A 24,537-nucleotide genomic window follows, 5' to 3' on the forward strand; every position below is an offset into this window, starting at 1 on the left:
GAACTGTGCATCAGAGGCTTGTAAACACCATGAGTCCAGAGACAAATAGCTGCAGCAGCTGTATCAGTGACAGCAGGCAGATTATTACAGAGGTAAAACAGGAGAAGGAGCCGAGCAGCTGAAGCTAAACTTCTGATTCCAGCAGGAAGTTCACATGTTGAGCGGTGAGGGATGAACGTGGAGGCCCGACCCTGAACCTGACCAAGGAAAAACTCTGCTGACTAACTCAGTCTGCTCTCATCTCATTATCAGTGACTCTTCAGTGATTAAATACGTGATCTTTGCTGTGTGATGTAGCTTCACTGCTTGTTTTCCCTCAAGCTTAATGAGCCTAATATTATATTTCAGAAAAATAATTTTTTCAATAATTGGCATAAAATTACATTTCTTTCCAGGAAATTTTCAAGAAATGATTATACATGACAGATCTATCCTCTCCAGCCTTTCACTCAGCGTTCTCTGTGACATGTTAACTTTGACATGTAAAATTGGTGGAATGTCTGAACAATGCAAAAGATTTCTGTCACATAAAAAAAGGGACCTCGCACCAGAGATCTGTTTTTAGTTGTTTAGACTTTAAAGAGGTTTTCTGTCGGCCTCTGAAATCACATCATCAGTTTCCAATAATCTAAATGACAGAAACGTCCTTTACCGTGTCGCACACCTGAACCTCTTCTCTCTGATCACAGGACGACTGAACACCGAGAAGAGGTCCCGCCTTTTTGGCTTGTGACCCCTTAAAATCAAGTGATAGCTCTGATTTAAACGTCGACGTGATGAAAGGTGAGAGGTTCATCCTGAGGGGAACATGAACGTCTGAACAAAGTTTAATGGAAATCCATCCAACAGTGTTTTACAGTAATTTGTCAGCATGGAAGTTCATTCATGACCTTGGTCAATGTTTTACAAAGCTTTCAGTCATATCACATGGTCTTCATCAAATCTGAAATCAGAAAACCTTCAACCACCGATGAAGTACATTTAAGATGACTGAAAGCTCAGGGACAGGTTGGAACCTTCCCATTGAAAACAGTAGGATGTTCATCTCTAACGTCCTGATCTGTTGTACAGCTGATGTAAATACACTGATCTCAGTCACTGCTCTTTTCAGTTAACAGATCCACTGACGTTTGTTTGTTTGTTTGTTTGTTTGACTGTGTTTGGACTGACAGCGTTTTCCTTTGATTCCATTTAAAAGTTATTGTGCAGGAACCGGCGTTTTGTCTGAGGCAGCATCACATGGTCGATGACACCGAACAGAAGACAGAGAGCAGGGAGGTGAGTGAAACATGGAATGCATTTATTCGTCTGTTAGAGATCAGCGTTAGAAAAACGACAGTGGGTGAGGGCAGTGCTTCCCGAGGAATGATTGTAACGTGTGGAGAGAAACCGACCGTAGCAAACGCAGGAGGTTTTCTTTTACATCTGAGGAAACATTTCGAGGTTGCGATGCTCAGAGCGTGGCCCCTTTACACTCGGCATCAACATGCAGACAGAGGCGAGACAGTGTATTTCCTGGTCTCAGTGAGTCTGAGGCAGGAGCAGGATGTTCTGATCTGTTCACACTGACTCTTCATCTCTGTTGAAATGAGTCTGTTTTGTTCCTGCCATCCACCTTTGATAAAGTTTCTTAGTTTGGAAACTAACGGACTGTGTGTGAAACCAGTCTGATTTTAAACGTACCATTACAAACGTTTCCACAACGTGTCAGCGACGGGATTTTAACGTTTGCAACACATAGAATCAGCCGTTCTATAAAGGAAAAGCTTAGAGATGTTCTGAGCTGAAGGTCTCTGCTGTCGCTGTCAGACATTCACTCATTCATCTCATTCGTTCATCGATTTTCAGCTGCTCTCCTGCATGTTGATGCCTGGTGTAAAATGGAGGATCAGCTACTTTGCAACAAGACACATCTTCATACGCTCAGACAATCAAAGTCACCTGCTTCTGGTGCAGAGAAGAGCATGAAAGGGAGCAGAAAGCTCAGGGAGCAGAAAGTTAGCAGCCTCGGGTGAAAAGCAGATTGTCTTTGAGGTGTTTCTGTACGCGACAGGAGGCCTGTTTCCTCTCTGAGCTCAGCTCACGCCACTTATTGCTTCTCTTAATCTCACGCGCCCGATCAGCTGAAGTAGAAACTGTTCTTCCAAAAATAAACTTTTACGTCGCAGCAGGAAAATCACTGCTTCTGCACATACTGTTTCACTGTAGAGAAAATATTTCAGTGTTGTATGAATGTTCCAGTTCAAGGCTGAGAACCAGTGCGTCGTCCAGCTTCTTCACACACACACGTCCAATCTGACGGGAGATTTCAGATTTCAGGAATCAGGTGACTTTAATGAGCAAACAGCCAAATGAAGATTTCATATTTAAAGATAATGTCAATGAAAAACATGTGAAACAACCTTGGGAATCACTGTGTTGGCAAATTAATCAAATTGAAAGAGTGAAGATGATGAGAGTGGCTGTGCTGAGGATCTGCTCTCACACAGCAGCAACACCTGGAGTTGCATCTCAGCAGTTGCATAATTAATTCACATTTTCTGCTTTGCTCGATAAACCCAGACGAAAACCAATCACGGAGCGGAGTTACTGCTCTGTCCACAGAAACCCGACACGGCTTCATGATCCGAGCCGCGTCTGGCCTCAGAGTCAGAAGCTTCTGGACCTTTCTCATTAACTTTACACGTAAAATCACAGGTCATCAGAAGAAAGAAGGAATCACTACAGGAACAAATCAACGAGGTCTCAGGTTACATTCGGTTGGAAAGACAGAAGGTATCAGGAAATATTGGACTGAATTACGAGCCGTCAGGAGGAATAATCTGACTCATGCAGCGCTGCCTCTCGGTCAGAGCTCACAACTCTTTGTGCAAGTTTTTTTTTTTGCCCTGTAAGAACATGAAGACAATGTAAACAGCAGGTCTGAAGTCAGAGAGCGGTCAGCAGCTCGCTGTTAGGATGGAAGCGACACACCAGTGAGACTTCAGTGAAATAATCAGGAATGCATAATTACAGAGGAATCAGAGTTTTCTTGTTTGGGGAGGCAGCTTTGAACAAAAAAAAAAAATCCTACTTCTGGCAATAAACCCTGTTAAAGTAGTGTTAAGGCCTCGTAGTTAGAAACGTTACAGAGGAGAGAAAACAACCAGGTGTGATCACTGTGTAGAATTTCTCTGCATAGGGTTCAATGCAAAACTTCCCTGCCCTCTCCCCCTCGTCCTCACCCCCCCTCCCCCCCAATCCCCCCCCATCAAGGAACTGAAAGCCAGCAAGAACAAAAACTTAACAACAGAAGAAGAAGAAAAGGACAGTGGAGACAGATCTCTGTTCACGTGAATTCCCTACAGTCAGAACCTGGTGCAGAGCGCTCAGACGCCATCTGTGTTAGGTAGCTGGTGCGTTCGTCCCTTTGTTTGCGGTGAGCAGCCCCCGGCTCCGTCACTTAAACATGCTCTGCAGCATGGCCGTGGCGTAGGTGGGTCGAGCCTGTCGGCTCTCGATGGCGCTGCGGAGGTACTGGATCCCCCCGCAGCGCTCCCAGATCTCCTCGAACTGCCGGGGGAGGATTTCTGCTCCTCTCTTCCTCGACAGGCCCGTCTCCTCCAGACTCAGCTCGCACATCTCCATGTCGTCCTTTCCTGTGGGAGGAAGAATACGGCTCAGGCTCGGTCTGACAAAATCAGCCGCTGTCACCGGTCCCCCGGCCTGTGCTGCGTCTCTTACCAACATTATTAAATCCTCATTCTGTGCAAAAACAAACTGTGGAACTGTAGCGGAGCAGAAAGAACAGATAACTGCTGCAAAATGTAAAATCCAAAGTATGTATTATTATTTTTACTTTTTACTATTTTATTATTTTAAGTACAGATACGTAAAAAAATACTTATACACTATTATATATATATAAGAAGTAATATGAACATGTTCATGAATTTAAGCTTTTAAACACAGTGTGTGTTCTGTTTAACTCACTTGCTCAGTATGGAAATCTGCTGTGTAAGAAGCTCCGACACTTTCACTGTGTAACAGTAGCTCAGGGAAGATAAAAGGTTGGACAAGCTTCTACTCGTGTCTGTCCACAGCAGGATGAACAGACTCTAACATCAAATTATTATAAAGTGCTCGTAAATTCCTTTTTTTTTTCACTTAGGCAACATTTTCACCTCAGGATCATTTCTTCCAGTGTGATATTAATATTAATATTTTGACTTAATTAAAAACTTCTTCGTCCACCACTGCAGAAGTTGGCGGCAGAACGAGGGACAAATAAAGATTTCACCTCCTGTAACTTTGCCTCGCAGCGAGTTAATGAGGTGAACTGCTCTAATTACCTGCACTCATCTGCATAAACCTGGTTCGTCACTAATCCTGTGTGAATGGATTCAACACGTCCGTCCTGCAGGTGAAACACTGCTGAACAGCTCAGAGGCATCGGATGTTTCTCTTCTTTTCATGAATAAAAACGTCTGAAATACACACTGATGATCGCTGACATGTTTTTTTAATCTGTGACTTCATCAGTTTCCTGATTGGACCGAACGATGGATGATAACGAACGTCTCATTAAAATGTTGTGTCCTAAACTCTCACTTCATATAAACCAAAGTCACGTAACGTTCTGAACATTTGTCCTGATGGATGAATGGATGAATGGATGATGGAGACGATGATGACGATGATGATGATGAATCAGCTGCACTGTCACAGTCAAATTCCTGAACACTTATTAAACTCGACCAATGAAGTGTTGCTTCTGATCTCCTCTGTTTCTCTGTGTCACAGCATCGACTCATCGATTTTCTGCTCACACCCTCCGTCCATTCATTCATCTTTTCTCCCTCCTTCTCCTCCTCCTTCCCTCCCTCCCTCCTTCCCTCTTTATCCACTGTTTCTTCTTCTATAATCTTTTATTGCTTCCTTGCTTCCTTCCTTCGTCCTCTCCTCTCCTGGTGAGTCACAACTACCTGTTTCAAACAACAGTTCACTAAGCCCCTCCCCCCCAGACAGCGACCATCCAATCACAGCATCATCTCATCACATAGCACTGACCTGCCACCAGCAGGATGGGGTGTTTATCAGGATGCAGCTCCATCTGCCTGGCGATCCAGGGCCCGTCGAAGTGAGCGTACCACCAGCCCTTCTTCTTGTTCTGGGGGTCTTTGTACTGGTCGCCCGGTCGGATGAACGGGATGCGGAAGTATCGCTGCTGCCGGTTCATCGCCACCTCGTACTGCCGGGCCGGAATGGGCGGGGCTGGGTTCTGCTGGGCTGTTGATTGGACGGGAAAAGTCAGTAAGGCGTCTTTCAGTGATGACATCAACCAATCAGGAGTCAGTGGCCATGTTTACATGCAGCCGGGGAACCAGTCAATGAGAAGAGCAGAGTTTATCGGCCTGTGATGAACCGGTGATGGAGCCTGTGCTGCTGATGTGCCTCTGAGCAACAGACTGAAGGTTCAACCTGTTTGAACGACTCCTGCTCCTCTTTCACAAAACTGAGACGAGATAAACTCGGCCCTAAAGGTTAAATTCATCCATATCACAGTGCATGATTAAGGTCACATCTCCATGTACTTGGTGTGACTACAACTGTACAGTAACCATCCTGGAATAATGCATGACGTGTCTGCTGACGTGCAGTGAATGCAGCATTAACTCCTCTGGTTTCAGGCTGCATGTAAACACAACGGCCCGCTCTGCTGTTCTCAGATCAGCTCTGAATACTAACGAGAACACTTCCTGGTCTCCATGTTAAAGTGTCAGTAGCCCCTTTTACACAGCCTGCTCAGTCCTCAGTGCTCCAGGTAAACACTTTGTTTGTTTAACAAAGTGAAACACAATGACGAGCCTTCTAACGGCAATACGACAGCATCTGTGTTTAAAAGGGGCTAAAGAGTCCTGCTGTTAGAGCTGGAGGGGGGTCGGCAGAGATCTGACGGCAGGGACGAGATCAGCATGAAGCATGGCGCATGTTTACGAAGCGCTTTGCGTACTCGTGTTAAAACACACACAAAAAAACAGACAAAAAGCTGAATTTACATTTTTCTATAAAGAAAACAAAATAAAATAAAAATAAGAATCTACAGAGATTGAAGAAGCTTCTCTACATGATGAAGAGACGCAGGCTGCAGCACAAACACCTTCATTTTAACAAGTCATTTCCTGCTTTTCAGCTTTAAAATCAGTAAATGTAGAAAAAAACGCTGCAGAAGTTCAGCGTTTTAGAAAAACTTCAATATTCCTTTTTCTATCCGGGCTCCCACCTTCAAAATAAACTGTTTTAAAACTGATTTAAACACCTTGTTAAAACGAGTTCTCGCAGCTTCTGAAAACGTGAAACCACCGTCTGTTTCAGAGCAACACCTCATTCCACCGTCACCAGCAGATCGGGTCCCCACACCCGCTTCAGAAAGGCGAGAAACAGAACTACGCCAACAACCTTCACCTTCCAAACCAACAGCTCTCAGAAAGTTAAAAAAAAAAATCCCCAAAACTTCACCCACAAAAAAAGAAAAGAAAAAAAAGCCACTTTTTGTTGAGAAAGCAGCAGAAATGGAGGAATATTCCTCCGAGAGGCTCTTGAACTTCACTCCCTGCCGGATCCTCTCAGCTGGCTGATTGCTGTTTGTCGTACTTCCTGACTCGCTGCTACAAAGTGAATGAGGTGACTCAATGAGGGGGCGAGAGACGCGTTCAGGTTTCAAGGCTGATGAAAAACAAGGGATGTGTGACCTGCTCATGCAGATGAAGATCAGCTGCCGAACACAGGCGGGGTTCAAACTGTGGCGGCGGCATGAGGAGGAAACGCCAGCAGGGAGACGCACGATGCTCAGCACTTTAGTTTGTGTGTTTTTTATACAAAGACTTTCTCAGAAATTCGTCTCCTGTCAACAAACTAACATCAGAACATTCAGACACCAGACGGTGCTGCAACAAGCCTGAACGTGGCACCTGGACGGACCTTCACTCAGAGTCCAAACGTATTTAAGAGTTTTAAATTCACCCAAAGAGCAAAAAGAAAATGTGACTGGAAACAGAGAAATGTGCTGCTGTGTTTCCTCTGTCACGTTGGAAAGTTTGGTTGTGACGTTTTAAAAAACTCTGGACGTAAACACTGGGAGAAGCTGCAGCTGGGAAGCTACTGGAGCTTATGAGCTGTGATAGTTAGCAGGTTAGCAGGAAGAGTTTTGAATTAAATGACTAACAAAAGTAAAACACAACTAAAACTTAGAAAAATTCAGGTGCCACTCGGAGCGGTTAGGGTCAGGCCTGCCATTATTTTCCTTTTATCAACGGATCGATTCATGGTTTGGTTAAACTTAAACACGGCTCCAGGTTTTATCTTTAACACTCAGCATCAGGCTTCCAATAAACCATCATCAGTCAAACTCCAGTGAGAGCCGATCACCTGACGGCAGCAGGTATGAAGGCTGCGGTCGGCTCTGGTCTGATGGTCGTGCTGGACGCCTCATAGAGCCGAATGGGCTCTTACATGTCTAAGATCTTCATTAAGTCAGGAGTGAATGAACTGAGGCGGCTGCTCGCCGTCGTTTCTCTTCCAACCGGCGGGTGTGATGACCTTTTCCTCCCATCACGTTCCTGTAAACGTGACGATATCATCTGCCGCCAAACACACGGCAGGCAAACTGCCCTGAAAGCCTTCTGTCCTCCTCTCTCTCTCTCTCTCTCTCTGTCTATATATATATATATATCTCTTTTCTTCTCCCTCCTTGAGGAGTCCTCCATGTGGGAGTATGAATAACAGCAGCCTCAGGAGCTCGGAGGAATTACCTCGGCTCTTTATCAAACTGTTACCGTCGGTTGGGAGGCGTCTCACAAATGGGCGAGAGCTGGCACCGGTGCACCGGTCATAAAGACCAAACGGCGGCTTCATGCCTCAAAATCGCTCCAATAATCTCTTCCACACACGTCTCTATAGAGGTTGCCATGGAAACCCCTCCATTCCCCCCACCTCCCCCCCGTCACTCCACCTCCTCCACAGAAAAGAGTAACTTCTCCATCAGACAGAGCAAAGCACAGACCGAGGACTGACACTGGATCCCAGTTAGGAGCCGACCTCCACCATGTGTGGGGGGGTGGGGGGGTTAATGGGGGGAGGGGGCGGGGCTGCGGTTAGTTGAGTTACACACTGGAGGACCACTTACATGCTTTTCTCACAGGTGGTGCATGATCTGAAAGTAAACATGCCAGGTTACAGGAAGTGATGTAACAACAGCAATGACACAAACAAGAGGTGTTTTTTTTTTTTTTGACAGACATGACAACAAACAATGATTCAGACAACAAGCAAGACAACGACAATATAAATACTGTTCATCCACGTGATGGTAACTGAGCCTGGTCTGATCACTGTCCTTCAGTCACTCAGAGTTTCAGTGAGATGAAAAAAAAAAAATAAAAAGAGTGAGATGGAAGAAAAAATCATCCCATTTCAGCTGATCCTTCAGAGCAGGGACAGGTCAAAGGTCAAAGGTGGAAAATTCAGAAGCAGATTTCTGAAAACTGTTCAGTGAACGAATCAACGAATCTCACGAAGAGAGAGGTCACATGTTCCTTCATCACCTCGACCCTCACCTTTCTATCTGTGAAGAGACAGAGGACGGAGGACAGGAAGTGCTGAGGGACCGACTCATCCGTGGTTTGGGTCTTTTCATGAGATGATGATGTTTGTTGGACAGCGTCCTTGAGTTTTGGAGAATATTTCAGTCCTGTGTGTGAGATCTGGATCAGGTTGAACTGAGGCAGCTTCAGCTGAGTCAGACTCATGATCACTGAGCTACATTCTCACTGAAGATTTGATGAGTTTCCAAAAATCTGAGCAAAGTATTTAATTAGTCTAAAGTCTAAAAACGAGTCTATAAATAATAATAATAATAAAATCTAAGACGACTGATTGGGTGATGATATGACGAAGGTCCTGGGGCAGATTCAAACCTCAGATCTCATATTTACATGTTACCTGCCTTCACACACGCAGCCTGGTCTTTTTTTTTTTTTTTTTACAGCTCTGTTTGTGTCACGTGTCCACGCGTCCAATCAGCAGCAGGACAAAGCTGCGTCTCTCACACGAAGCAGAGGATGAAGGATGAAAGTGGGTGTGTGGGCTCGCGGTCCAATCAGTAGTCTGAGCAGAGCACACAATAGTCGGCTCAGAAAAAGAGCTCTTTGTCGTCATGACAACTCGACGTGTGGCACAAGGAGATGAGGCGATGGCGGCGGAGAGGTGAGAGACGGAGGATTGTCTGGACTCAGAGCGACCAGGACGGTTGGAAACTGACGGAGGCGACGAACTGACCCTGAGGTTCAACGGTCAACGAGATACATTCACATGATTACTACGCTTTATTTCTGTTAGTGATCAGAATCAGCTGGTCTCAGCAGGTCTCAGCTGGTCTCAGCAGGTCTCAGCAGGTCTCAGCTGGTCAGGGATCAGCTGAGACACCGTGATACAGGATCCAGTTCAGAGTCACAGATCCATAAATCTGCAGGTTTATCAGACCGAGCGCTGAGCAGAGGTTTGAAATACTCTCACACAAGGTTTTTACAACTCGAGGAACTTATTAAGGCGGCAACTATTTTATCTGTTGTCACGGCGACTGTGAGGTGAACAGCAGACACAAAAATCTACCAGCACTGCAGCAAAAGTCGAGCCTGACTCCACGTTTCTGTCGGAGCTCTGACGAATCAGATTCATGAAACAGAACCAGAGCTTTACGTGTCTGAATGTGGCTGTGAGCCTGAGTCTGCAGGCTCACAGTGACACAGACATTCATTTAATCTGCACAGAGTCTGAGCATCTGGCCTCTGATCTGTAAAACTGTCAGGAACTCTGTGTTCTTCACTCTGAGACAGAGGTCGACGGTTTTTCAGGACTCTCACGAACCATCGTGGACATGAACGGGAAAAATGAAATGAATGAAGGAGCTCTCAGCATGTAAGGTTACACAGAACCAAAGACACTCAACCTGAAACTTGTACAAACTACGAGTGAAGCATCGGTAACGCAGACACACAACGACAGAAATAATCACACACACAAACACTGTAGGTGCTCACTAACACACCAGCAATTATTCAACCCACTAACAGGGTTGTGATGTGTTGTGATGTGCTGTGATGTGCTGTGATGTCGTACCGTAGTCGGTGACAGACTTCGGCGCTCTCTGCTCCGTCTCCGTGTTTCTCTTCTTGTTCTTTGACTTCCAGGCGTGGTAAACTTTGAGCCGGCGGTGAAACTCCTCCCTGCAGGCGGCCAGGAGCTCGATGTCTGGAGGCGACAGATTCAGGGCATCAGTTAAAACAAATACTGACACTGTTCCTGCAAATGTCAGAATTTCACCTCAATTTATTGAGCCGGCGACTCAGAGACTTTCCCCACAGACTGAAAAATATGTACAGACGCTCATGGTTCCTGTGTGATGAATCCTGATGAATCCTGATCCTCTGAATAACGTCGCCATGACGCTGACGTTGTTGGTGTTGAGTGAAATATCTACTGGATGGACTGTGATGCAGAGTCTACACATTAAAACAGCTCAGACCGACAGAAATTCATGATCCCCTCAGGATGAACTCTCATTGGAGAGTCATTACTTTGGTCCACACAGAGTGTGTTAAACTGCTGAACCTCACACAGTCATTACTGACGTGTCAATATTTTTAGTTTCCCCTCCAAACTGTAGACTTTCATTAAAATCTTAACACAAATCGATACAGTGCACACACACACACACAGACACAGACACACACACACGCACACAGACACACACACAACGACTGACAAAAGATATGTTACACAGCCGGCAGCATTAAGATCGCACATTTCATCAGGATGACTCAGATAAATTACTTTAGTGGAAAAAAGAAAACACCACACTTTGAATTTGTCATGCAGTGCGAGGACCGACACTGTGCAGGGAGAAGCTTAATGCACACTAAGTGCTCGGGTAATGTCAACTGAGCAAAAACCCTCTGGAGGCAGAGAAACGCTGAGAGGAAAAACCGAAACGGCTGCAGAACGATCTGGAACGTGGCCGGTGTCGACAGCCGCCGTGGCTCTGTGAGGCTGGACGTTTTCTCATCATGAGCCGCAGACGTGATCGTATCAGTATTCGACCTGCTCCTCTGTCTGGGAGGCGAGCGGCGTGTTAACAGCTAACACAGTCATTTCTGAGAGTTTATACTCGGCCGCCCGCAGGCTCTGCTCCTCCACACAGTGGTTTCTGCCAGGCCGGCGGCCATCGACCCTCCTGTCCTCCACACTTCCTGCTGCGTGGATAACGACAGGTGAGCTCTCAGGTTAAACTCAATATTATGAGAAGAATAAAGTGGCGGATGGGCTCCCACCGGCTTTTTACCTTTAACTCTCCTCATCACTGAGTCCTAACGTGTCCTCGATCAGATGGACGTTCTGCGGGCTGACAGCTGATCTGTGAACTGATCTGTGCTTCTACTATTTAGTCCCTTTAAAAGAAGAACTAATACAGTGTAAAATTAGGGGAACAAAGTTCTAACATATTAATCAGTGAGTTTTCCAGCTCCCTGTAGATCCAGGCCAGCTGTTTCCAGTCTTCATGCTAAGCTAAGCTAACCGGCTCCTAATACACAGGTAACATCAGCCACGGTGTTTCCACTTCCTGTTTTCCCTCCCTGGAGGAAGCTTTGACTCCAGTCACCAACTCTGAAAGCTTTTGCTTTGAAAGAGCAGGACTCTTTTCCTGTTTGGCTCATTGTGAAGCCTGGAGCACTGAAGTTAATAAGAAGTCACAGATCTTCACATCCACGGTCTCTGTTCTTATTTAAATGAATAAACATTTATGATGTAACCATTACATTAAAACGCTTCCTGTGGCCCTGGATATGATCGCCTGCTTTTTCAATGTGGTGAAGTAGGTTGTAGTTTTCCGGTGTGTAACCATGATACTCTCTGCTATTGTCATATTTTGTTTGACAGAGCATTAAACAGGCTGCAGCTGTGGCGCCGTCACGATGAGTTGTGTTAGAGTTGTTGTACTTTGTCCAGTTTTTCACTCCCACACCAGAGAAGTGGCCATAAACCGAGGGAGCGTTTACAAAAATAAAGGTAAGTGGTGCGAAAAGTGAACATTTCTGTCAAAGCTGCTCATCTGCTGCAAACGAGAGGAGTGAGCACTTCACTCAGAACAAAACAGCTCACGGACAGGTTCAGCGGCTCCGTGAGTCCGAACAGGGCTGCTTCTTCCCCCTCGCCATCAGACTTTTAAACTCTTAGATTCTTAAATCCATAGACTGCACTACTGTCTCTTTCAATCACCGTATTGCACTTTGCACTGTTTTTTTACTGTATTTATATTTTACCTGTGTTTATAGTCCTTATTTATTCATTTCTATTGCCTGTTTCCTCATTTCACTGTCTACATGCCATATCCTTTATCTTTTTATACTGTTGCGAGTAAAATGCAACGAAATTTCGTTCTGTATACATTGTATACCTGAATGACAATAAAGTCTGTCTAAGTCTAAGTAAGTCTAAGAAAGGAAAGGTCACGGGGTCGTTAACCATCAAACCATCAGCAAACTACCTGTTAAACCAGCAGGTAAACAAATCAGCAGTGATCTTCAGGCCGGTGTCTGTGCTCTCGGAGGCTTTGGGAGTCCACTGCAGCAGTGAGCGTGTTTCTGAGGATCGTACCGTCAAATACAAGCGTGACTCACCACATGAGGTATTGATGGCGTCCCGCAGCTCGGCGTACTTCCACTTGCTCAGCTCGTACTTCTTGGCTCCGGCAGCAGCTTTGGAGGCCTGGACCTGTGGACCTCTGATACAGGAAACAGAGAAGAAGAACACAGGAAGTCAGCAACAAAGACCTGCGGCAGGGGCCTGTTGGACACCGGCAGCAGGGAGTGTATGTGGAGATCAGAGGACGGGGTCATTCACTTGGTTCTGAACTTGGGATATTTAGGTGTAAAGAAGAAGAAGAAGTAGATGGGTGGAGTTTACCGAGACTTTTGGAAAATAACAATGTTGTGCCTATAAATTTGAATTTGACTGAGTTTAACTTCAGTCTCCTCTTCAGAGGTCAGAGAGGATGTAGAAAGGCTGCAGCTCTTTGAAGCTGCAGTGGAAACAGATGCATGATGCTGGATTATCACTGGGTAAATGGGTAACACACCACTGGACTCTCACGTGTTGTCAGAGGCTCAGAAGTCGCCTATAGTGGTAAACTTCACCCACCTGAACGTCGTCAGAGAAACAGGAAGAAGAGTCACAGACGTTATACGACAGATATGAGTAACGCTGGCTTGTTGCGGCTACAGGTTCACAGCGGATGTTAAGGTGGAAGTGAGGACAGTCAGGGGTGTTTTCAGAGAAGCAGCATCACTGTTAGAAGGAAAGAGAAAGATCTCTACAGCAGAACTACAGAGGGTGTGAGAGCACCATCATTAACACGCATGCTGTGTCAGTCGCCAGGAAGTAAAGAAGCGCCTGTGGTCTGACGGGCCGGAGCCGCTGAGCAGAGGCAGCTCGCTCTGATAAATTATAAATGACCGTTTGACAGAATAAAGTGTAGAGGTCCTCTCCAGCTGTGGGCCGAGCTGCTGGCAGGCCTGATCAATCTGTGACCGGGATCTGCCCTTTTTAGAACAACAGGAAGTTGGAGGCGGGACCTTGCTGCTTCTCTAATCCTATTGGGCGGCTCTGTGTCTCATGATCAGAGGGAACAGGTCTTGGACCCGAGGGGCCATACTGTGTTCTCGGAAGCACACGGGAGCTTTGGCAGCGAGCTGAGCGCCGCGGTCACCTTCGGCTCCTACTTCCTGTTCGCTGAGAGTGGGAGGAGGCCTGAGCCAATCAGCCGCAGACAGACAGAGCACCCGGCAGAGACTACCGTTCGACTTCATCACCACGGTAACGGTGGATTTCTGATGAAATTACCTGTGTTTGATCGTATTTTCTCCAACAACAGGAAAATGAAAGACGTCACAAGCAGCAGCACGAATCTTCAAAACACTGAAACCTGAGACGGGTCAGAGACGCAGACGTTAAAACTCAGGTGGGTTTGAAACTGAGGAGCCGCTGAAGAACAGCGGAGGAGCAAAAGGGCCATTTAACGAGTTATTTCAGCCGCCACAGGTCAGAGGGGCGGGGCTTAAAGGCGGCACTGAGCAGATCAATGAGAAGAAGGAAAGGAGAAAACAATCAGTGACCATCAGTGAACTTTACACGAATTAAACCTTTGAATCAGCATTTTTAAATCAGATTCTGATCATCAACAATCTACAAAATCATCTGGATTCTTCAGGAGGATTTTGCATCACATGGTTGAGTTTTACATCAAACATCTGGTCGATCTGGACGTGAGCGATTGATCGTGTGCAGAGATGAACTGTACGTCTGTACGAGCGATTTCTACCCACCGAGCCAGAAGTTCAGTCATTTCCTTCGCCATCTCTTCCCTAAAAAGCATGATGGGTATTAAAATGTGCTGAGGAGTATTTTTATGGCCACATTCACAAAATACTGCTGCAGTGTATGAACAGGTGAGTGAACAGGTGAGTGAACAGAGGTAAAGAAAACGATGAGGACGAAACAAAGAGGGGAAAAAAGAAGGAATGTGAACAGTGTCTGTTTGACGGGGAACTAACGGTCTGCTGCACGTACAGTCTGTCAATCATTTTCCATGTTCCAACAAATTTCAACAAAAAGCCACAGCTCTGGTCTAAACTACGTCCTGACCACCTGTGCCAGTGAACACAATTAGCCTTCCTCCAACACATACTACACAAAACCATTAAGGAGCATATGGATGTAACCTCCAGCAGACTGAGCTGTAGCAGTGATGGGCTGAAGTGGTGAAACAGGGAAAGAAAAAGGCCGGATGGAGGGAGGTGAAGGAGGGAAAGGACGGAGGGAGGAGAGGAGGAGAGGTGGTCTGTGTGAATGTGCAGCTTTCACTTCCTGTTTGTTTCTTCTTCTTCTGTCTAATTCACTCAGAACTGGATTCTCTAATTCTAATTTCTGTCTCAGCATCTGCAGCCTCATCACGTTTCCTTTCACTGTTCGAGTTTCTGTCTGATGGCAAAGAAAAAAAAACATTTCAGAGAAGAAGAGGACTGTGGACTGGAACCACCTGGTGCATTAAGTGCTACGATGCACCACTTCAACATCCTCAGAGAGCGTAACGGTGTAATGTGGCCTCTACTACAGCTGACTCACGATGTGAAGCATCAATCTGAACTTTCACAGTGACTTTGTATGTGGGTCACTTCAGGCTAAGCGCAGAGAGAAGAGCGCGGGAGGCTGAGGCCCACGGAGCGGCGCTCTGCTACGATGACTGAGGCCAACAACACCGCCAGCGACGGCACGGAGCAGCACTTCAACGCTCCACGAAGCTTCTCTGGACTGATTCAACCTCTGCTGCGGCGCAGCGTCGTGTGCCGGAGCCTCTCTACATAAACCACGAGCTGTAAATCTACATCTGACGTCACACAGTGTCCTGAAGGTGTTCGGTGTGTTGAGGGGAAACCTACATGGTCAAGTTCTTGAGCTTTGTGGTTCCAGCAGAGCTGTAAACAGAGGATTAAAGGATTATAAGACGGAGCAGCACGGCACAACATGACAAACCAATCACGAGCGGGAGAGGTGATTCCTTCCCCCTGTGACTTATCGAGAAGTGATTCACCTTCCACACTCTGATCAGAGGACGAGGCCCAGTTTTATCAAACTGCTGAAAAAGTTCCAATGAATAAAATAAAAGCAGCAAAGTTAAAAACTTTCTTTACAGAATGAAAAGTTAATAATAGAACAGATTCAACAGATTCATAAATTCTCCAATTAACCTGAGAGCTGGTTTGAAAGGTCACTCCCACACTTTGCTGTAATTAGCAGTGAGTCACCTGACACACGTGTCTGATTCTTCATTATTTGCAAACAGCATTTTTAGCTCCACGTCTCAGAGGTTTGATAAACACGGGCCCAGATCACGGCTTTCCTGCTTGTGACAATCACGTCGGTGCTGCAGTTAAAACTGGAGCCAGTCACGATCAGATGCCGACGACAGGACGTCCGGTTTGAAACAAGACTAAATCAGAACCAAAGAGGTGACTGTGAGTGGAAATGAGCATCTCATCGTTACAGGACGGGGCTCTGTGCTCGGCTGGCAGATTGTTACAGCATGCAGGGGGCGTTGGTTACGGGTTCAAAGGTCAGAGACAGGTGGGATTAGGGACTGAATGAAAGGGGGAAATCTCCGGGTCTTACGCTGCTCTCTCTGGAGATGACGGGACTGAGGAGCCGTTGCTGAGAGGAAAAAAAAAAAAGGAAAGAAAACAAAGAAGAAGAAGAAAATGGTTAAACACAGGATGAGCTGGAGACGTTGGTTTCTCCAGGTGTACGGGTCAGAGCAGGAGTAACAGTGTGTGGAGGAGACGCCAGGACTCCGTCTCTCTGGCTGCTGACAGATGGTGATGCATCATATCAATCTGCTGAATCATCACTTTGACTCCGTGCTGGAGTCCTAACCTGAAGCCTGTCACACTTCTGTCAGACTGAGACATGAGAAGCGTCCTGCAGCGTGTCAGCGAGTCAGGTTCATTCTCTCTGACGTGTTTTAATTACTGTATGATACTTAATCGAAGTTGAAAGGTCAGGCTGAGACGCAGAGAGCAGCCTGGAGTCAGGCAGGTACTCAGAGAGGTTTTCTGTTCTTTAAACTTTTTTTTTTAATTTAACAGAAGAAGCCAAAGTTATCAAATGTTAAATCTTGTCCAAAGACCAGCAGAAAACTCTGCTTTGAATAAATCAGTCTAAAACTGTCTGAATTATATGATTTGACCCAAAACCCTCTGCGAAGCATCTGAGCTTTATGCACTGGACAGTTTTCATCTCTCTGTGCTGAGAGCTCGGTTCGGTCGGTAACACGAAGGCTCTGAGCGTCAGACCGAGCCGTGCAGGTGAATCCCCACCTCGTGTGTTCGACTGTGAGCGGCTCAATTAAACATCTGCTTTATTTCATCAACACAGACATTTCAGAGATTTCTATATTTCTAAAAACACGAGTGACGGAGTGAAGAGACTCGAGCAGTGAGATGCTCAGGCTCAGGTGATTGAATCCACTGAACAGTACAGCGTCTCCGTCCTTGTTGTGCGTGTGGTACCTGCGCAGGCCTGTGTCGTTCTGCACCTCCTCTGGGATGAGCTCAGCCTCGCTCTGGGCGATCCTCAGGGCCAGCTCCCTGTCCCTCCTCTCCTGCTCCAGGACGGCCTGCCGAGCCACCTCCTCCTCCCGCTCCGCCTGCAGCTGCAGCTCCATCTCCATCTGAACACACACACACACACACGTGATGTTTCTGCCTGTTGTCCTTGAGCAGAGGTTCAGTTGTTGCCCACCTGGAGCGTCTGTGCTGCAGTAAACACGTGTTTAACGTGTCTGCCAGGTGAACTGATCATGGACGGCACCTTCTGCTACAGTCACATCAAAAGCTTCAGTTTGGGACATTAGAAACTTTCATTTATTGATTCTGTGGAGAGCGAGGAGGTGAAAGTCTGTGTCACAGGGTCAGAGAGAACTGTGGAGTTAGTCAGAAACAAAAACGCGTAAAATTCTCCAGCTGCAGCTGAAATGTGACGATTTCCTGCTTTTCTCCGTTTTATATCATCGTGAACTGAATGTTTTTGGATTTCAGACTGTTGGACGCCTGAAGTCGTCACATTCAACTCTGAACAATCTGAAAAATCATCAGTCATTAGTCAACAGTGAACGAAACACACACCACGAACACACACACGCTCTTCAATCCTCCTACAGAGCTGCAGCTGAGGGGCGGGGGTGAGACATCGTGTCCTCTGTCCTGCTTATTAAAGCAGGATCGGGGGACAGCGAGAGCAGGGCGGAGCCAAACGGGATGATTAATGTTCCTGTTTCCACTTTTCTTCACGAGACAACTTTCATAAGTCAAACGGCTCCTTGACCGACTGAGGAAGGACAAAGGCTTCAGTTCATCCTTATGTCCCACACTGAGGAACCTGAGGACATGTTTGACCAGGTGTTTTAAATATACTGTATATGTACTGTGTGTGTGCGTGTGTGTATAAGAGAACCTAGATTTAAGAACTGTTTGTCAGGCGCTGTGATTTTCACACTTTGATTACGAACTTTTTCGGTTGATGATTTTTTTGGTAAAATTCTACATTTCTAATAAAAAAACTCAGTGTAAAAAAAAGTCTTTCTTATTTTTTAAGCAGTGACTCGCTGCTGTTTGATTGCTGTGATTGTTTTCAGCAGGTCGTCAGATTTAAAGGTTTAGAAAGTGTGTGATTCATTCTGTCATGTCTCTCTGATAAACTCTGAGCTTTGGGCTCAGGAATGAGCCTCTGAGGCTCCTGTACGACTCAAACACAGAGAGCGAGGCTGAGACCATGCAGACTGTGACCGGAGGCAGGTTCCTGGACGGATGGTCTCACTGCCATGGGTCGGAGTTAGTCACCAGCCACGACGGATCGTCAAACCGATGCAGCTGAATCATCTGTGTTGCAGCAGCTGTATTTTCAGACTGATGGTCAATGTTCGGCGCGTGTGAAGTTATCGATCTGACAGTAAATGTCCCTTCAAAACACTCTGCATCATATTTGGGATCATAACGACAAATTCATGGATAAAGAGAGAAATAAAGCTCCTGAATGTCACGGTGCGACTGTCGTCACCTCCTCTCCTTAAATCCTGAGCCCCGTGTGAGGCTGCAGACGGAGTCATGAATATTTAGAAGAGAGCGAACGTGCCGAGAAGTCCAACAACTCTGAGCTGATGGAAGAGCAGGAGATGTGTGGGTAACCCCGCCCGGGGCTCCGGGCCCCCGGCCAGCAGCTTTGATCTGTATGGCCGCCGCTCGCTGCTGAAATCTGCACTTGATACGGGACGGGTCGACGCCCCCGGGGGAACCAGAGGAACAGCAACAACAGATGGGCCGGACGGAGACGTGCTGGATGGTAAACATAAAACCCCCTGACCCGTAAAACACCCGCTACCTCTCTGTCACACACACACACACACACACACACACACACACACACACACACACACAGACTCATGTTAAAGCCGCTGGCTGGCAGGAAGCAGGAAGCAGGAAGCTCACGGTGGTTTCACACTGTCGAAGTCTAACGTTTTGCTGAGTCATCCATTAAACACAGCCTCCTTCAAAACGGGTTTTTTTCTTTTCCCGGAACTCTTCCTCAGTTTTAGTCATTTAACTGTAAATTCAGCGCAGCAGACAGAAGTGAATGAAACCATCACCAGACAGCTTCTGCTGGACCCACCTGAATCCTCCTCTCCTCCTCCTCCCTCCTCTTCCTCTCCTCCTCTTCCTGCTTCCTCTTCAGCTCCATCTCTGCTTTCCTGATGGGAGGAAAAACACTGACGTTAGCCGCCTTCTGTCGTACGACTCAGCATTTCTGCAATATCAGAATTTATTGAAGTGCTTCACCCAAATAAAAGTTATGATTCATTAAAGTGAAATTAGTTTTAAAGTTTTAAACAGGCTCAGGTCTTTTGCTCCATGTTTTGGTTTTAATAAGCTTCAGATGCTTTAAGTTTTTCTTTTCAGTTGCATTAATTTATAAACTGTGAAAAAGAGTGCGAGCTCCAGTTGGATGGATTTTTTTTGTAAAACCCAACAAACACATCGAAAGTGTCTGAAACAAAGAAAGAAATATTCTCCCGTGTGTTTCAGTTGCTCTTAAACTGTGATTTATTTTCATGCTCTTTGCCTTTTTTAAATTTTTGTTCTGCTCTCACAGGAAACCATCAGAGCACGAAAGCTTGGACATCTGCTCCTCTCACTGCTGCTCATCCAGGAACGGAAGGTTATTCTGCTGCTGCTCAACAGAAACATCAGCCCCGTGTCTCAAAGAAAGAAAAGCCCCATGTGCAGATTTAAAGCCCCCAGAGGTGGAGTCAGCCTGGGGAAACTTCCAGCGACAGGCAGGTTTTAACGCTTCCTTATAAATAATGTTTGGATTAAAGCTGCACTGAGTCTACGATGAAATGGGAAATCCTATAAAACAAGATATTACAGGGTCAGTGACTTCATCAAGGCTTTGTGATGCAGCTCGGAGAGTCCACACTCTCACGACCTTCAGTCTGTGACCTTCAGGTAAATCTGGAGTTCATAACTTGCCGGAGGAGCAAAGCGAAGGGAAAGTGGGCCATAAAATGTAGGCTGTCGCCTCTAATGTCTTATATTAGCGGGTAGTGGTTTGTGACGAACACACCGGCCCCCATCAGTCCTCCTAAAAGACTTTCCATCGCAGGAGGGGAGGACCGGGGCGGGGGGGTCAAACCTGAGTGAAGAATACACCTGACACCATCCAGGCAGGAGGTGAAATTTCCCATGTAACCATGTGATGGATTCAAAACCTCAGCGGGCAAATTATACCGTGTCACTGAGGACACGGAGGGCGACACACAGAGACTGAACACAGGAACGACAGCACACGCGTTCTCCTCATCCTTACATGGTTCCTCTGCACTCTGCTCACAGTCCTGCACAAACCCCAACGCTTTACGTTCTTATTTTTCAGAGCACCTGAGTCACGCAGTGCTCCACTGATCGATCATCGATTGTATTCGCTGACACAAGGACTCAAACTAAACCACAGAAAGTTCTAACTTCTCTTCTTCTTCAGAGTTTACTTCATATCAGGCCCCTCTTCACTGTAAAGTCTCATCACTTATAAAGTTCTAACTTTCAGACCCTGTAATCAGGATCTCAGTCTCAGATTTCAGATTGAAATCCAGACTTAAATTAGTCGGACTTTGCTGTGTCAGAGCCGACACCATTTAAACCTGACCCGGTTTCTTCAGACTTCTCTGTCACACGTGGACGCAGACACGGTTTGTCTCTCATCACATCGAGGCCGTGACCTTTGACCCGCTTGCTATTGTTCTCCTGTAATGATGGACGCTGGGGAACTGAAGCTTATTCTGCCGCTGTCGTAAATCACTGCGGACAACAGCGTCAGCTAAGCAGAGAAAATGTAAAAGCAACAACTCAGGCTGATAACACTTTACAGCTTCTGTAAAAATAAATCCCTGTGAAGCAGCGATCTCATTATGTAAATCCCTGTTGGGCACCTTTAAAAATGTGTGGACACACAGAGTATTTGTTCACTGCAGCAGTTTTCAGCAGTTTTTGAAAAGAGGCTTTTGCCAGGTCACAAAACGCCAACTTTGACAAGTGCCTCTTAATTTTTGGTTACGTACGCGATAGCAAAACAAAAACGTTTTATCCGAGCTGAAAATGTACGAGTGCTCCGACCTGGACCCCCCCGCCCCCCTCCCACTTACAGTCGCCGGTCCTCCTCCTCCTGCTTGCGGCGCTGCTCCTCCTCCTCTCTCCTCTTCCTCTCCCTCTCCATCTCCTCCTGGATGCGCCGCAGCCGCTCCCGCTCCTCCTCCTCCTTCTTCTTGTTCTGCATGGCCGTCAGCAGCTGCTCCGAGCGGGTCACCAGGGCCTGGTACTCGTGGTCGATATCGATTCGGGTCATGATGGTGCTCTGCAACACACACACACACACACACACACACACACACACAGTCAGAATCCAGTTACACTGATGTTTGTGCAGCAGGACGAGTCTGCAGATTAATCAGAGCTGAAAACGATTTGTTGGAGCTTAAGCACCTTGTTTCTAGTGAAAGAAAATCTTGTGTCTTTCCTGTTTTGTTTGAGACAATGTCCCCATGGACAAAGCCAGGTGCATAAAGAAATATAACTGTGTCCAGCAACATCTGGCTCCAGCAAGGTAACACAAATAAACCACCTAGAAACGTCTCAGCAACCATTAGGATTTAGCAACAACAGCGAAAATGCTGATGCTCATTTCTCAAAGGGCTTTAAAACCCGTCCTCAGAGCATCAGGCGTCTCACGGTTCACCGTCACCATGTTCGGGCGTCATCAGAGGGCGATCTGACGGCTGACACACACACACACACAGGGCAGCGGTGTAAACCCGAGGAGGGAAGCGTGTTGACGCGGCAGATGAATATTCATGTGCATCTGCTGTCACCCCAACCTATTTTCCCTCCGACTGCCAGTTACTCCACCACAAAGCTGCAGGTGGGGTTTGATGTGACAGCAGCGTCACACTCAGAGTCCCTCACCCGGCGTTTGTCCTTCTAATCCTCACATTCACGGCAGTGAGCACCTGTCAGACTGAAACCTCAACAACTCCTCTCCAGGCAGAGCAGGGACGGGGCAGATAAAAAAAAAAACAGCACTGCTGAAGAGTGAAAATCAAACAGAACGTTTAAGGTTTCTGACGTTCGTGGGGAAGATCATCTCGTAACAGAAGGAAGAAAACACACAATGTAATCCAGTTCAGCAGCAAATGGCTTTATGATAATGGAAAAATTCATTTATACGTTATATAAACTGAAAAACATTCAACACTGAAGAAATCCACTTTGTTCTCGTTTCATCAGGCAGAGACATAAAGCAGCTGATGTGGTCCAGTTTCGTGCTGTCCATCATTTTCTGAGGTAACACGGAACTGTCCCGTCTCGCTCACCTTGATTTTGACCATCAGCGTGTCGATGGCGGCCTCGAGCTCCTGGATCTGCCTGCTCATCTCCTGTTTGCCCTCCTTCAGCCCGGCCACCACCTCGTTGAAGCGATCCATCCTCTTCTTCAGGTTACGCACCTTCACTAACCCGTCGATCCTAAACCACGGACACAGAGCGGTCAGTGAAGACAACACAGATTTGACTCTGAGGTTTACATAAGTCTATTTCAGCAGTTTAATATTCTACAGATCTGAGGGAAACTGGTCCAAACTGATTCGACCCTGACGAACAGGTTCTCCTTCCTGAGCCACATTATACGACTTTATTCACAGGCTGAGCAACAGTTTAACGACAGTATAAAATGGCGTCGAGCAGCCGGCTAGTCAAGATGTAAAAGTTTCCACAGACACACACACGTCAGTCTGACTCGTGGGAATGTGTGTGAATGGTGAGCAGAGCATCAGAGCATGTTGCAGCCATAAAAACTCTGATGTCAGTCACAGACAGGATGTGGGGGATTCAGTAAACAACACACTGTACATTCACAGTAATTAAAATAATTAGGTTAAAAGTTAAAAGTTAAAGTGTCAGTTTAAGTGGAACATAAAGAACATTTGCCCAAATCAAAAGCTACTCCAATTAATTACCCAGGTGAGAGCAGCCAGCGGTTAACTGCTGCTAATCTTGTCCACAGGTAATAAGTTCACCTACGAGTCACTTCAGCAGCCAATAAAGCTTCATCAGCTCTGGCTGCTCTGTGGCAGAGCTGACAAATTACTCCTACAACCGTCTCCATCTCCACGCCGGCTCCAGCACCTGATCTGACGTGATTAGGTTTGATAATGACAGCGTGTTTAAGGTTCCTGCTCCGGAGCATCGAATCAGGCACTCCATTCACCGAACTGTCCCACCAATCACAGACGTTTATTTCAGCCACAGCGAGTCAGACGGTTTGTACGGCGCTTTGCTGCAGACGTGTGGAACTGGACTTTGTCTCAGGACTTTGGAGCGAAGACACGAAACCTCCGACTCTTGAAATAACAGCTTGTCCCTCCTTTTTTTAGCTGTGTGTCATTTTTCTGCTCATTTTTTCATTTCATTTTTCCTCCATGTCACTTCACTAAAACCCAAACTCCGCCCCAGTCATTAACACCCCCCCCACCCTCCTCCACCCACCCCACACTCCACCCCAACACAATCACGCAGGGATAAAAACAAAAAGAAACCTCTCCACCTGAATTCTCCATCATCCCGCCCCCCCCCCCCCCCCCCCCCCCCGGGGCAGGCAGGTTTTTTACCCCCACCTACAAAAGGGGTAAAAAGAAAAAAAAAAAAAAAGACACCTCTCCACCTGAATTCTCCATCTTCCCTCCCACCTGCCTCGGGGGAGACAAGTGGGAGGGAAGATGCTTATCGTTAAATATTGGAGGTAATAAGCAGAGCTGCACATGTCGCCAGGCGACTGTCTGAGGCAATGGGTGTGTGTGTGTGTGTGTGTGTGTGTGTGTGTGTGTGTGCGTGTCTGTGTGCGTGTGTCTGTGTGCGTGTGTCTGTGTGCGTGTGTGTCTGTGTGCGTGTGTGTCTGTGTGCGTGTGTCTGTGTCTGTGTGTGTGTGCGTGTCAGGCAGACTGACACTGGTGAGCTGTGAAAGTGGCAGATAATGAAGAAGAAGAGGAGGAGAAAGATTAGGACGAAGGACTGAGGAAGGAGGGAAGAAGAAGGTGAATGTGAAGTGGAAGTGAAGGAAGGATGAAAAGGAAAGAAGGTGAGGAGAAGTGATAGGGACAGCAGAGCAGAGAGGAAGGGTAAAGGAAGGAGGATGAAGGATGGAGATAAGTGCGAATCGAGGGAGGTGAGGATGAAAAACTGGTTAGAGAGAGGGAGACCAGGAAAGAGGAAGAGGGGATGAGGAGGAGGGAGGCAGAGACCACATGATGATGAAGAAGGAGCTGCAGAAGCAGAGAGGAAAAAAAGAAGA

General features: G+C 46.6%; 1 protein-coding gene across 1 annotated transcript in view; it reads right to left on the reverse strand.

The window, feature by feature from the left end:
* Positions 1-1,285: 1,285 nt before the first annotated feature.
* The window catches only part of myo6a (myosin VIa), a 76,875-nt gene continuing 53,623 nt past the window's right edge, over positions 1,286-24,537 (reverse strand). The window contains exons 25-36 of the mRNA XM_041064154.1: positions 22,565-22,715; positions 21,341-21,549; positions 19,312-19,390; positions 17,157-17,317; positions 16,261-16,299; positions 15,531-15,566; positions 14,418-14,456; positions 12,714-12,817; positions 10,156-10,287; positions 8,165-8,191; positions 5,050-5,268; positions 1,286-3,638 (exon numbers count right to left, since the gene is read on the reverse strand). Coding sequence (XP_040920088.1) covers positions 3,439-3,638; positions 5,050-5,268; positions 8,165-8,191; positions 10,156-10,287; positions 12,714-12,817; positions 14,418-14,456; positions 15,531-15,566; positions 16,261-16,299; positions 17,157-17,317; positions 19,312-19,390; positions 21,341-21,549; positions 22,565-22,715 — 1,396 coding nt within the window. The 3' untranslated portion in view covers positions 1,286-3,438. The remainder of the gene's footprint in view (positions 3,639-5,049; positions 5,269-8,164; positions 8,192-10,155; positions 10,288-12,713; positions 12,818-14,417; positions 14,457-15,530; positions 15,567-16,260; positions 16,300-17,156; positions 17,318-19,311; positions 19,391-21,340; positions 21,550-22,564; positions 22,716-24,537) is intronic.

Source organism: Toxotes jaculatrix, chromosome 19 (genome assembly GCF_017976425.1).
Source record: "Toxotes jaculatrix isolate fToxJac2 chromosome 19, fToxJac2.pri, whole genome shotgun sequence".
Taxonomy (NCBI): domain Eukaryota; kingdom Metazoa; phylum Chordata; class Actinopteri; family Toxotidae; genus Toxotes; species Toxotes jaculatrix.